General features: G+C 39.6%; 3 protein-coding genes across 5 annotated transcripts; 1 reads left to right on the top strand and 2 right to left on the bottom strand.

The window, feature by feature from the left end:
• Window positions 1–52: 52 nt before the first annotated feature.
• LOC105277090 (mitochondrial import receptor subunit TOM22 homolog) lies at window positions 53–2,072 on the bottom strand. Its single transcript, XM_011335242.3, has 4 exons — window positions 1,966–2,072; window positions 1,592–1,695; window positions 1,124–1,229; window positions 53–992 (listed from the first exon to the last, which is right to left on the bottom strand). The coding sequence occupies exons 1-4, from the start codon at window positions 2,009–2,011 to the stop codon at window positions 787–789; spliced, it is 462 nt and encodes a 153-aa protein (XP_011333544.1). The 5' UTR covers window positions 2,012–2,072; the 3' UTR covers window positions 53–786.
• Window positions 2,073–4,514: 2,442 nt separating this feature from the next.
• LOC105277088 (protein flightless-1) lies at window positions 4,515–11,700 on the top strand. Its single transcript, XM_011335241.3, has 22 exons — window positions 4,515–4,577; window positions 4,918–5,028; window positions 5,162–5,400; window positions 5,478–5,639; window positions 5,746–5,966; window positions 6,049–6,265; window positions 6,371–6,612; window positions 6,684–6,775; window positions 6,838–6,908; window positions 7,015–7,261; window positions 7,369–7,554; window positions 7,636–7,950; window positions 8,106–8,278; window positions 8,356–8,482; window positions 8,561–8,683; window positions 8,764–8,967; window positions 9,040–9,161; window positions 9,252–9,506; window positions 9,579–9,705; window positions 9,850–10,032; window positions 10,145–10,258; window positions 10,344–11,700. Exons 1-22 carry the CDS (start codon window positions 4,515–4,517, stop codon window positions 10,476–10,478), a joined length of 3,729 nt encoding a protein of 1,242 aa, XP_011333543.1. The 3' UTR covers window positions 10,479–11,700.
• Window positions 9,252–12,493, bottom strand: LOC105277089 (essential MCU regulator, mitochondrial). Of its 3 annotated transcripts, none has more exons than XM_026968293.1 (3): window positions 11,961–12,493; window positions 11,704–11,784; window positions 9,252–9,423 (listed from the first exon to the last, which is right to left on the bottom strand). In XM_026968293.1, exon 1 carries the CDS (start codon window positions 12,305–12,307, stop codon window positions 12,032–12,034), a length of 276 nt encoding a protein of 91 aa, XP_026824094.1. In that variant the 5' UTR covers window positions 12,308–12,493; the 3' UTR covers window positions 9,252–9,423; window positions 11,704–11,784; window positions 11,961–12,031. The 3 variants fall into 3 exon arrangements, with proteins under 3 accessions (XP_026824094.1, XP_019886483.1, XP_019886482.1); XM_020030924.2 differs by lacking the exon at window positions 9,252–9,423 and adding an exon at window positions 11,012–11,235; XM_020030923.2 differs by lacking the exon at window positions 9,252–9,423 and having other exon boundaries at window positions 11,604–11,784.
• Between the last annotated feature and the right edge of the window lie 1,240 nt (window positions 12,494–13,733).

The raw sequence follows: 13,733 nt of genomic DNA, 5'->3' as shown, positions 1-13,733 counted from the left end.
ATCTTTTAAATAATCTTGGATAAATATGTTTATATAATATAACACGCTAATATTTCTCCGTAAAGATTTGCGTTACATTTATTCCTTGGCGATATAATATTACAGAAATATTGAACAAACAATCAAACACAATATAACAGTATTAAAGATACTACCTCACTATGTTCTTTTTTTATTTGTTTTATCGAAATTACAATATATCGTAACAGGTGAAGTACGCCAAAGGTGACGGCATACGGCGATAAGTCGATTAATCGGCAACAGACATTGTGTAGTGACTATCACAAATGATTGCATACTCAATTTTTTTCAGTCGTTTATTCACAGCGAGCGGAATGCGACCGTTTGCTTTTCGATCAGCAATCATCGCCGTTTCAGTATTGATTGATAAAACAACAAAATGCCTCACGACAGTCCGCACATCCCGATAAAAATTCTCAGGCGGGGATAATAATGGTTTTCGCGAATGTAGACAAAGAGGAATGAACTAGACCGATACATACTGCACTCTGAATTTTTTTATCTCGTGTATCTCGCGCGAATTATTCTTAGCTTAGACGGATCAGCGCATACGCATTCAATTTACGCAAGTTCTCGTCCGATAAAAATCGTTTATCGTGATCGCGGTAAATTTATGTAAAACCTTGAACAAGTTGCACTAATAAATAATTGAGCGAGGGACCCAATTTATTTTTTAGTTAGGATATTTCTGTCTGCTTATCCCTATGTGCATGCGTGTGTGTGTGTGTGTGTGTGTATGCTTGTGTGAAATAATAACGTAATGGCCTATCGTTGAACGGGTGGTGCCATTGGAAGACCCGAGGCATTGACACCGGCCAGAGCCGTATTAGGACCTAAGAGAACCTGTTTCTGCTGCGTACGTTGCAGGTCTTCCATTTGTGCGCGCTCCATCTCGAAGATGATTGGCGCGAAGAGAATCGCTGATGAGCTGAAGACCAGCCACGTGGCCGAACACGAATATGCATATAGACCTATATGAAAAGAAATTTACAGAAACGATGTTGTAGCTTACCGTCAGCTGGCATATATTTCTGACTTCGCCTCATTCTCATAAAATATATATATATATGTATATACTTTAAGAAGCAAGGAGCAAGATTACCTTTGATACAGGTGCATAAACAGGTTCCAACGTTATATCCAAAATTGCGTACTGGTTCGGGGAACATTTCAGTGAGTCCTATTAATCTCTCCGACAGGCTCTCATCCTAAACGCAGAAAACGTTACATTCGTCAGTTAATCGAGTCTCGAAATCTGGAATTAACATACTCTCCACGAGTTTACGTAACGAGGAAGCATACATTTACACATTCATACGTAATATTAATATTGATATAATATTAATATTTATAATTTAATATTACTCATTATGCACCGGCAAGGTAAATGCCAAACGATACTTTGTACAGCTCTTTTAATCTTTGGTAGCGCGTGCTCAACGGAGCAGGCATTACACGCAACCCTGAAGCTGTACTTCACGCTGTCTCTTAAGACATCCCGGCGTTTTGCGAACGCGAGCGCATAAACACGGGGCATCTTCCGTAGGATCTAACGCGCTATCTCCCATACCTCCTCGTCGTCGTCATCGTCGTCCGGGAGGAGCGATTTCACTTCGGGGGAACGTGCGTCGCTACTGCCCATGCCGCTGTCGACTTGCTGATCCAGTTCCTCAACTGAAGCCATATAAACGAAGATGATTGTGAAAACGCTCTGGCGATCAAGTGTGTTTCAGGAGAACGCGATCGAGGTTCAGGCGTCGAGCACGGCACGTTTAACGCGGTGCTCTCTCTCTCTCTCTCTGTCTCTCTCCCTAGCACACACGATGATGGAGCATGCTCCAACCGATAACGTGCTGGCACAACGAGACTCAAGTCTCGAACATGGCGCGCAATACGAAACCACCGGTTGAGCAAATTGGGTGACCGGACCGAATAAATTCATACCTGCGGATCGAGAAGATGCTCTGCACACCGCTGCCCATCCTGCCATTCACGCGCGCGTCAAGACCGAGCCCGATTACGTCAGATTTTTCTCGCGTGGCTCGGTGGAGGGGGAAAATCGCACGAAACGCGAGATGTTCGCGACGTCGAGGATTACGAGTTGCGTAACGCGAGCAGAGGTGCTCAAACTCTTGGTTCGAGAAAACGTCTTTCGAGATTTAGATATTGATCATTGTTTCAGCGCGTGTATATGAATGTGGTATATTTGTTGTTCGTTTATTTGATTTATTCAGATATTTATAAATGAATCACGAAGTTTACATTGATCGCTTCTTCCAAGACTGGCAATTTGAGAACGCCTGCTGAAATATGAATCGCGACAACGATGGCAACACGTGTTTTCCTGCACGATAGTCGCGAACGTCACTTCCGCGAGAGAAGCGGTTCACATAAAGTGATTTGTATACGACTTTCTATTGGGTTGGCCAAAAAGTAATTGCGTTTTTTTTTATATAAATAAAAGGCGAATTTTTCATGGGAAACAAAAACTTTATTAAACAATATATTGTCCATTTTGTTTGATTATCTTTTGCCATTTTTCAGGCAACTTCATGATTCCGCGCTCAAAAAAGTTCTTATCTTTTTCAGCAAATACAATTCCAAGAACGATTTGATATCCTCATCAGCAGTAAAGGTTTTACCATTCAAGGCGTTTTGCAAAGAACGAAACAAATGGTAATCTGATGGTGCCAGGTCTGGCGAATATGGTGGATGTGGTAACATCATGGTAACACATCCCATCCAAGCTGCAACAATTTTTCACGAGTGACCAAACTTGTACGTGGTCTAGCGTTATCATGGTGAAACACAACACCTTTGCGATTCACCAATTCCGGACGTTTCTGTTTGATGGCATCATTTAATTTATCCAGTTGACGACAGTATACGTCTGAATGAATGGTTTGATTCCTTGCAAGCAGCTCAAAATACACAATACCTTTAAAGTCCCACCAGACCGACAGCATAATCTTTCTTTGGTGAATATCTGCTTTTCAAGTGCTTTCAGCAGGTTCATCACGCTCGCTCCACCATCTTTTTCGTTTGACGTTGTTGTAGACGATCCATTTTTCGTCGCCCGTTATCATACGTTTCAAAAATCGATCATTTTCCTCACGTTTCAAAAGAGAATCGCAGATGTCAATACGCTTAGTGAGATGAATTTCTTTGAGCTCATGTGCTACCGAAATATCGAGCTTACTAATGTATCCAAGTCGTTTTAAATGGTTTTCAACACTCGATTTCGATATGTTAAGATTCTCAGCAATCTCTCGTGTCGTTAAACGCCGATTCGAATCGATCAGTGCCTTTATTTTGTCATCATCAATTTCAATTGGCCTTTCTGAGCGTGGTGCATCTTTCACATTAAAATCTCCAGATCGAAATTTAGTAAAGCAATTTTGACACTGCCGCAGTTTTAAAGCATCTTCGCCATATACATCACGTAACTTTTGATGAGCTTGCACAGCGTTTTTCCCTTTTCGGAAGTAATAAAACAAAATATGACGAAAATGTTCTTTTTGATTTTCCATTTAGAAATCGACGGCAAAGAAACAATTGTTAACGAAATCGTGTACTTTCTTTTTCTAAGACAAGCGTGAACTGTGAGTTGTTAACCTACATAATGAATTTGCGGTTTAGAATGAAGTTAGTTACATTTCAAGACATGTATGTCCATCTATTGGAAAAAAACGCAATTACTTTTTGGCCAACCCAATAATTAGAAACAATTTTATTTAAGTGAATTTAAATCCTCTCATTATTAGTTTGCAACTTTTCTTATTAATATGTATTAAAAATATTTCATATATTTCATGAAGCAGAGAAGTCTTAATAAAATATGATACAAACATCTAGAGCACAAATAGATATAAAAAATAATCAAGTAAATCGAGGAAAACGTGCACGAATCAGTTACAAAAGAGATAGATACGTGACTCACAAGCCCACTTCGTAACACGCGTGATTCACACGCGGAATTATCATTCAAATTCAACCCAAGGCCTCTTATCAAGAAACTGGAGGAAGGAGAAGTTTTAGATTCTACCTCTAGATGTCTATCTAAAATCTCGTTTTGCTCTTATCATCCACGAGCTGGAGTAATATCGATTGCTCGAAATACAGGGCCAACGATCTCCTTCATCGATGCGGCACGCGTTCTGTCTTTCCGATCGTTCGGGGGAATTCGAAATGCGCTCACGGCCGCACCTACAAACGTGTGAACGGTTGGAGCGATGGACCATTTGTCGTTCCGTCGCTCGTTAGTCCGACGTCAGAACGCGCACGGATGAGGTGTGACAGTTAATTAAAGCGGGACGAACTCGGCCGTTATCGCGTGCTGCATGGCGCGATAAGACGCGCAGCGATCGCACAGTGTCTGATCGGATGGACGCGGCGCGCCGCGTCTGCGACATCGGTGGTTAGTGGGGCTCCGCTGTTTTCTTCGTGTTTCACGGAGCTGGCACGTCGTCGTTGCGCAGCGGCCGCTGGATGCAATGGCGAACACCGGGGTGTTGCCGTTCGTGCGGGGTGTGGACTTCAGCTGCAACGACTTCGGCGTAAGTACCCGGAGAAGGCTCGGTGAGGTTAACCGTAGAGGTTAGGTTAAGGAAGTGCGAAGTTGAATGTTTCCTCGATTGAAATCATTGCTGTTAGAGTGTTTTATAAATTTTCTTCGACTTTGGCGATTTTACTCAGTGATTAGTGCAGGAGCGAATTTTAAGGAGCGAATGAAGCGTGATGTAGTTTTACCTTGACGTGAAAGATAAAGATTGCAAATGTCTAGCTGAATGACAAGTCATGTTTCAACTATTAAGCAATGTTTCAGAGTTGTTACATATTACACATTATATAAAACAAGACAGTTAGCTATAGCAAAGATAATTTTAATATTTGTAGGATGGCAAATTTCCCGAATCTATGCGTCTCATGACTGGAATACAATGGCTGAAATTAGACAAAACAAATTTGGCAGAGATTCCAGAGGAGATGGGCAAATTGCTGAAATTGGTAATGTGACGTTTGAAATGACATGTTAAGAATATATCATGATATATTGTAAATTCACTTTTAAGTATACATATAATAATATTATTTGAATGCTTAGCAATCATGTATATTAACGTGATGATTTAATTATCAGGAACATCTATCACTTGTCAAAAACAAGCTAGAACGTTTGTACGGAGAATTGACAGAATTGGGATGTCTCAGAACACTGAACATAAGGCATAATAATATCAAATCCAGCGGTATCCCAGCGGAATTGTTTCACTTAGAGGAATTAACAACTCTAGACTTGAGTCACAACAATTTGAAGGAGGTACCTGAAGGCCTAGAGAGAGCACGTTCCTTGCTCAATCTTAACTTGAGCCATAATCAGTATGTATCGGCAACTAGATATGGATTATGATTCCTTGTAGAGAGATATTGTGACATTATTTTTATTTATGTTTCAGTATCGAGACTATACCAAATACATTGTTCATCCACTTGACAGATTTATTGTTTCTGGATCTCAGTCACAATAAACTAGAAACGGTGCCACCGCAGACTCGCCGCTTGGCTAACTTACAAACTTTAAATCTAAATCATAATCCTTTGGGTCACTTTCAATTAAGGTAGGAAGAATATCGATTACGTCCAAAAATTTTATATTTAAAACAGATGAATATGAAATTTGAATGTTTTTCCTAATAAAACCGTTTATTTTATATTATACTTCAGACAACTGCCATCGTTGATGAATTTAACGACGCTACAAATGCGAGACACACAACGAACATTGAATAATATACCATCTAGTCTGGAAACCTTAACGAACTTACAGGAGCTCGATTTATCACTGAATAATTTACCCCGTGTGCCTGACGCGCTGTATTCCTTATCGAACTTGCGTCGTTTAAACCTCAGCGACAATCAGATAACGGAATTGTCAACGGCAATCGGTAAATATATTGCTAGAATTATCCAATGATCCTTAAATTATTTCACGAGATAGATTAACACAAGACAATATACTATGTTTAGAATTATGGACAAAATTGGAGATTCTAAACGTGTCGAGAAATAAATTAAGTGCAATACCGGCTTCTCTGTGCAAGATCTTCACATTAAGAAGGTTATATTTAAATGATAATGAATTGGACTTTGAGGGCATACCATCTGGAATTGGAAAATTATCGTCGCTGCAGGTGTTCTCTGCCGCTAACAATCATTTGGAGATGATACCAGAGGGATTGTGCAGGTGTGAGCTTTCTTCATTATTCTCTTCCTTATTCTGTTTTATCAAAAAGAGAAACTAAAGATCGTTTTCTTGGACGTGACACTATAAGAAAATATCTTTTCTTAGATGCGGCTCATTGAAGCAACTAGTATTAACGTCAAACCGATTGATCACTGTACCGGATGCCATCCATCTTTTGACCGACTTAGAACAGTTAGACTTGCGAGATAACCCGAATTTAGTGATGCCACCAAAACCGACGGAAGTACAGAGAGGATCGGGCATCGAATTTTACAATATCGATTTCTCCTTGCAACATCAGTTGCGTCTCGCTGGTGCTAATGTACCGGTTCCAGTTCAAGCTGCCAGTACGTATTACAGGCATTAAAGAAAGCGAGGAAATTTGATATTTTGTGTAAAAATAGGTTTCCGATTATAGACAGCAAGGATCCAATTGCGCGTAAAATGAGACTGAGAAGAAGGAGGGATCAGGATCAAGAGGCAGACCAAGATCAAGCCAAGATACTTAAAGTACGTTACCTATCATTAATCATGAGACATAGTGCTTCTATTGTTTATTTTATTGTTTACAGGGTATGAAAGATATAGCAAAAGAGAAGAACAAAGATAAGGAATGCGAAGAGTCGAAAGCGGAATCTTTAAAGTGAGCAGATTTTTTCTCTAAATTTCCTGTTTTTATCGTGACTGATTCCTCAACGTGATTTATCAGGATAAAATAGCTGCAATTGATGATGATCATTTTTTTTCAGGCCGAAGCGATGGGATGAAGCTTTAGAGAAGCCACCGTTGGACTACTCGGAATTTTTTGACGAGGACGCTGGTCAGATACCCGGGTTGTCAGTCTGGGAGATAGAGAACTTCCTGCCGAACGAGATCGAGGAAGTGGCGCACGGCAAGTTTTACGAGGGCGATTGTTACATCATCCTGAAAACCGGGATAGATGAAGGTGGATCATTGACCTGGGCGATCTATTTCTGGATTGGTGAAAAGGCAACGGTACGTATATGTATATACTTTCGATGCGACACAGTAGGGAAAGACTACAACATGCTATTTCACGCGGACAGTCGCGCACGATTAATCTGTGCGATTTGTGCTCGTAGTTGGACAAACGAGCCTGTGCGGCGATCCACGCGGTAAATTTGAGGAATTACTTGGGCGCGCAATGTAGGACAATCAGGGAAGAGCAAGGGGACGAGTCGGATGAGTTCCTGATGCTGTTCGATTCGGGTATCACTTACATCGAGGGCGGCCGCACGTCGTCCGGCTTTTACACGGTGGAAGATACGGTAAACATTAAACTGTTTCTCATATCGTAATCGAATTTTCTCAAAGAGTTTAAATTACGTCGTGATTTTCTTCTTCTCCAGCCAGCGATCACGCGTCTGTACCGAGTGCACGCAGCAGGAGCTTCTATACATCTGGAACCGGTCCCAGTGTGCGTCGAATCTCTGGATCCGGGTTACGTTTTCGTTCTCGATACGGGGAACAAGATCTTTATGTGGTACGGGAAGAAAGCGAAGAGCACTCTGAAGTCAAAGGCGCGATTGATGGCTGAGAAAATTAACAAGAACGAGCGCAAGAATAAGGCCGAGATTATAACGGAAGTCATGAACGCCGAGACAGAAGACTTCCTGTTGCAGCTGGGTGTGGAGGAGCACGAACAAAAAAATCTGCAAATTATCGTAAGTTTTTACAGTGTTTTCAGATCTCTTTTTGCAGTAATATAATTTAAAATTACAAATTGGAAACTTTTATTTAATTCATTTTGCTGTGTTAACGTGTCGGTAACAGTGGTCTCTTTAATCTTCTTGTTATCATAATTTTATTCTTGCGATAGGAACACGTGGATCCAGATTTCGTACCTCTGGTGCCCAGGTTGTATCAGGTCCAACTTGGAATGGGCTACTTGGAATTACCGCAGGTCGAGGTCCCTCACGGAAAGTTAACAAACACTTTGTTGAACAATCGCAACGTGTACATATTAGATTGTTATTTGGATGTATATGTGTGGTAAGTACATGTGTGGAAAATAACTTTGAATTAATCTGCGGCCTACAAATCATCTCCCTAATCAATCACGATTACAGGTTTGGAAAGAAGTCGACGCGACTGGTACGCGCCGCTGCTGTGAAGCTGTCTCAAGAATTATTTAACATGATAGAAAGGCCGGAATATGCAATGGTGACGAGATTGCAAGAGGGTACTGAATCCCAGGTACAAATATCTCGCCAAACTTAACACTTACGATTTCTCTTCGTTGCAGTTTGTAATTTGTTTTACATTCTTGTGCAGATTTTCAAGTCTAAATTTACCGGATGGGATGAAGTGATCGCCGTGGACTTTACTAGGACGGCTGAATCGGTCGCTAAAACTGGAGCGGATCTCACTAAATGGGCCAAGCAACAGGAAACGAAGGTACGTAGAATTTTGGTTGTTATCATTCCACTTTTATAGAAGCTCTATTAATTTCTTCTCGCTTTTCGCAACTTTCGCAGGCGGACTTGGCCGCTTTATTCATGCCGCGACAACCATTGATGTCGGCTGCCGAGGCGCATCAACTCATGACGGAATGGAACGACGATTTGGAAGGAATGGAGGCGTTGGTACTGGAGGGCAAGAAATTCGTACGTTTGCCGGAGGAGGAATTGGGGCACTTTTACAGTGCGGATTGTTACGTTTTTTTGTGTCGATACTGGATGGTACGTATCATCTTATTGATGTAAGGCTATAAATTTGTGATAAAAATTACCATTCGTTTTTTATTAAATTAGCCACTAGATATAACGGAGAACGAAGACGGTGAAGAGCAGTACGAGGACGATTATCAATGTACAGTGTACTTTTGGCAAGGCAGAGATGCGGGAAACATGGGATGGCTCACGTTTACCTTTAGGTATAAAAATATATATTGCAGATATACAGTTGTTATTTACAGTATTATTATAATACAAAACATGACTCACGTATTTCATATAACTTTCAGTTTGCAAAAGAAATTCAAATCGTTGTTCGGCGAGAATCTGGAAGTTGTCAGGACGCATCAACAGCAAGAGAACCTCAAGTTCATGAGTTACTTTAAACGGAAGTTCATTATTCACCAAGGCAAACGTAAGCAGCCGAAGACCCCAGGCAGCAGCAAGGTGGAGTTTTATCACCTGCGGAGTAACGGCAGTGCTTTATGCACTCGGCTTATTCAGATCAGTCCGGCGGACTCGACGTTATTGAATTCTGCTTTCTGGTGAGACACGCGACATCGAGTACGCACGCTTCGTCTAGGACGTCCGTCAACTGATCTATTTCTTGCTTATAGTTATCTCTTAAATGTGCCATTTAACAATGACGACGGTACTGGTATCGTGTACGCGTGGATTGGATCGGCAGCTGATCCCGAGGACGCTCGTTTAATTGGGGAAATCGCAGAGGCAATGTTCAATAATGTAAGTTAGGAATTTTTCATATCGAAGCCTCAAAGGGTAAATCTGATTTTTAAATAGCAAGTAAATTCCTCTAGTTCAAAATCGGTATTATGTATTATTGCATGTATTCGTGTCGACAATAAATATAAAAACAATTTTACGCAGCCGTGGATAAGCTTGCAAGTGTTGAACGAAGGTGAGGAACCGGACAATTTCTTCTGGGTGGCGCTTGGAGGGAGGAAACCATACGACACTGACGCCGAGTACATGAATTACACGAGACTATTCAGATGTTCCAATGAGAAAGGGTACTTCACGATCAGTGAAAAGTGCACCGATTTTTGCCAAGTATGAACATGATTTTGATATTACCAATCTCAAACATCGATATGCTTTATATTTGTATTGTCAAGATAGTTCATGGAATGATGAAAGATTAACAGCTTGCTAATTTTTGCAGGATGACTTGGCAGATGATGACATAATGATCCTCGATAATGGAGAACAGGTATTTCTCTGGCTAGGCGCTCGCTGTTCCGAAGTTGAAATTAAATTGGCCTATAAATCAGCACAGGTGAATCCTGCAATCTATCTTTTATGGCAGTGAGTTGACTTCGTTTAAAAGGATTACTATTTTTTGTTCTGTTTTTATTTTATAGGTGTACATTCAACACCTGCGTGTAAAGCAGCCTGAAAAGCCCCGCAAGTTATTTTTGACTGCCAAAGGTAAAGAATCCAAGCGATTCACGAAGTGCTTTCACGGCTGGGGTTTACACAAAAGACCGCCGCAGTAAGATCGAGTCGGAGTTTTTCTACTACGCTTAGTTTCGTACGCAGGCAGAATAGATACAAGCGCAACACTCTCACGTAAGTCTCGCGCAGCGCGATTTTATTACTTAATACTTCGTCCGTACTTCGCATCTCTTCGATTAAATAGAAGTCAGTTCATCGCAATAATTTTATCTATACATTTTTTTTTACTTGTACGATTAGGAAGCGCGATAATCGCTTGTCAAGTAACAATGAGTCTAATTTTGCAAACTTCACCGTTTCGCGTTTGCTTAGCTTTCGACTTACTAAATAATTCCTCACGGGCTGCTTTCTTGAGCGAGCGTTATTAAGCATTAATTTGTTCGATAGATAATTTAATACACTTTTCTTCAACAGCACCCGGGAAGTTTATTCCGTTTTATTCTCGTTTCTTAATTTAAATGGATGTCGGAACAAAAAGTTTTACTCTCGTATTTTGCATTTCGTATTTCAACCAGACTTTTCTTTTACAATAAGAAAGAAATCTGTCTGCCTTAACTGTAATAGTCCGTGTTTCGTTTATTCAACGAGGTTTATTTATTTATTTATGCACACATATTTATAAACTCTCATACAAACTGGACTGCGTATCTACTTATATTTCCTGCAACTTCGTATTTCTGATATATGTGATTATACACATTTTTGATTACACGTTGTTCGATAAATTGTGATACAAATTTTTATCATCGAATCGTAATGTTAAAGGGGATTCTCCTTTTTATAGAAATATAGATTTTTCTGTAAAGGAAGGTGGGTGAACTATTTGTACAGTCTTGAAAAAATTAAAATAGAATTTTTTTTCTTCGAGTTTCTTAGAATCGTTTTCAGTAAATATATCATTAAAATGTCAATTCTAAGGAAATTATTAGAAATCACAATTAGGGATTTGTGAATATTAATACTGAAGACTGAAAAAAGATACGTGTATAACTATAATCGATCGCATGTGCGTCTGACATTATAATGCTGCCCGATTGTACAGATGCCATATAATGAGCGTTTGTGTATTACTTACACTGTATTTAACACACAACTCAATTTATAGAGATATTATATATATATATATATATATATATATATATATATATAGATTTATAATACATAGATTTTTTGTAAAATTCTATTCTCAACAATTGTATAAATAAAATATTTCTATGATACTTTACATAATCTCAGGTATTAGAATATATATCATAAATAAAATACCTAAATTGTATAAGAAGAGATTCCTCTCCCTTTGTTATTCGACATCATGCAACTGCTCGTCTGTCACTGCGACATCTGATTCTGAAAATAAATTGCACAATACAATTCTCCTACATATCACTACAAAGACTCGCTTTATATTCAAATACATTTCAGAGTTAAAAGAGTAGGCAATAATTCCTCTTCAAACTCAATGATTTTGTATCGAATCAATCATCCAGGAAATGCATAACGAGATAAGTGCAATGAGAAATTACCTTTAGGAACACGTCTAACGGTTGCATACTTTCCAACAATCACACCGAGATAAAAAATGCTAGTCGTTCCATTAGTCATCGTCGTCGTCGTCATCGTCATCGGCAGGAACGAAGAGATCGTTTTCTTCTAAAAAGTTAGCTATGTTCTTGCTGATCGTTGCACCGACCAGAAGGCCGAACACGACGCTGCTGACAACGCCCAGGAAGCTGAACGGTGTCCTCTTCGGCTCGGGCAAGATCGCTCCGGATGGTGTGGTTATCGTCGACCTGAACGACTTGGATGTCACACTTGCCTTCTTGAGCAAGGTTACTTCGCGAAACAAAGATCTCACCCGCTGTAGCAACATTCTTTTTTTCCAGTCAGTCTATTTTCGGCAACAGCAAATCGCACGCGCCGGTTATAAAAGTGACCGCACTCCTAACATTGGATTACTAAAACACCGACTACGGATGTTCCGCAGCTAGGAAACGAAACACAATAGCGTGTGCACCGTGAAAATTTTTGGAACCGCGGTCTTACGTACAGGTCTGGAAACTACCCCTAATTTCAGTGGTGGGAGTATGGCCGCTTTTTGAAGACACATTTAGTTTCTAGCATAACCACTACTCGTCGCTGTCATCGATGTCCGCAGATAAATATAACTTGAAAAACCGGAGATAAGAACCCACGTGTGTTCATGACTCTTATTGAAAAACGGTTATTGACTACAAAAGTTATCGAAACGTTTATTGAAATGACGAAATGGTGTGCGGTACCGAATTGCAAGACCGGCAGTAGAACCGAGCAGAAACGTTCTTTATTTCGAGTGCCGAAAGACGTTACTTGGAAAAAGTGGGAAAAAGCTATTACCCGCAAAAATAAAATAAAAAGATAAAGGACAGATTTAAACATAAAATCCTGATGGAAAAAATATAATAAAATTTTGCTAAAATGTATTTGAAAATCTCTATCAATTGATCCCGGTTCATTATCATTTCATCATAAATTTTCAAACTTTTGGAATATTAGATATAAAATTTATAATAAAATACGAAAATTTATAATAAAATATAAAAATTTATGATGAAATGTTAATGAATCGAGGTCAATTGATAGAGAGTTTCAAATACATTTCAACAAATTTTATTACATTTTTTTCCATCACGGAAGGATTCGTTTTTATTCACACTTAATTTTGAGAATAAAAACTCAATTTTATTTCATATACATATTTCACTAATTCATTTATAGTCTTAAATTATTTAAAGCGTTATTAATTTATCATATTGTTTTGTGAAGACTGCGAGTGGAATAAAGACAGACAGATATTCCCCCGGCCTCTGACGTCCCTCGTCACCCTGCGAACATCGATCGCAACGCCTCTAGTGGCTACTAAAGAAATAAAAAGTGACACACAAAATGATCCATCTCCACCTCTGAAGTTTCCAGCCTGTATATAAAGCCCGGTGTCCACGATGCTAGAAATCGGTCCGAGTTCTAGCATCGTGGACACCGGGCTTAAGACCGTGTTTGGAACGAAGATCCATCATTAATTCTCAAAGTGTCCACTACGAGTCTCTTCTGTCTTCGATTAAAAACTGAGGTAGTAGTACAACCCAATGTCAAGTCAGGCGCGATTTTTATTTTCACGTAATGCGATTCAATAGGATAAAATAAAAAGCTTTCGTTCAAAGTAAATACGACTTGAGAGCGAATCAAAGTTTTCCTCGAGCGCTAGAATTTAATGGCAAATTATAAAATTTCTCATTTCTAAAGTAATATATTGTCTAAAT

Source organism: Ooceraea biroi, chromosome 3 (genome assembly GCF_003672135.1).
Source record: "Ooceraea biroi isolate clonal line C1 chromosome 3, Obir_v5.4, whole genome shotgun sequence".
NCBI lineage: Eukaryota > Metazoa > Arthropoda > Insecta > Hymenoptera > Formicidae > Ooceraea > Ooceraea biroi.
The sequence above is the reverse complement of the archived record's forward strand: the minus strand, read 5'-3'. Positions and strand labels throughout refer to the sequence as shown.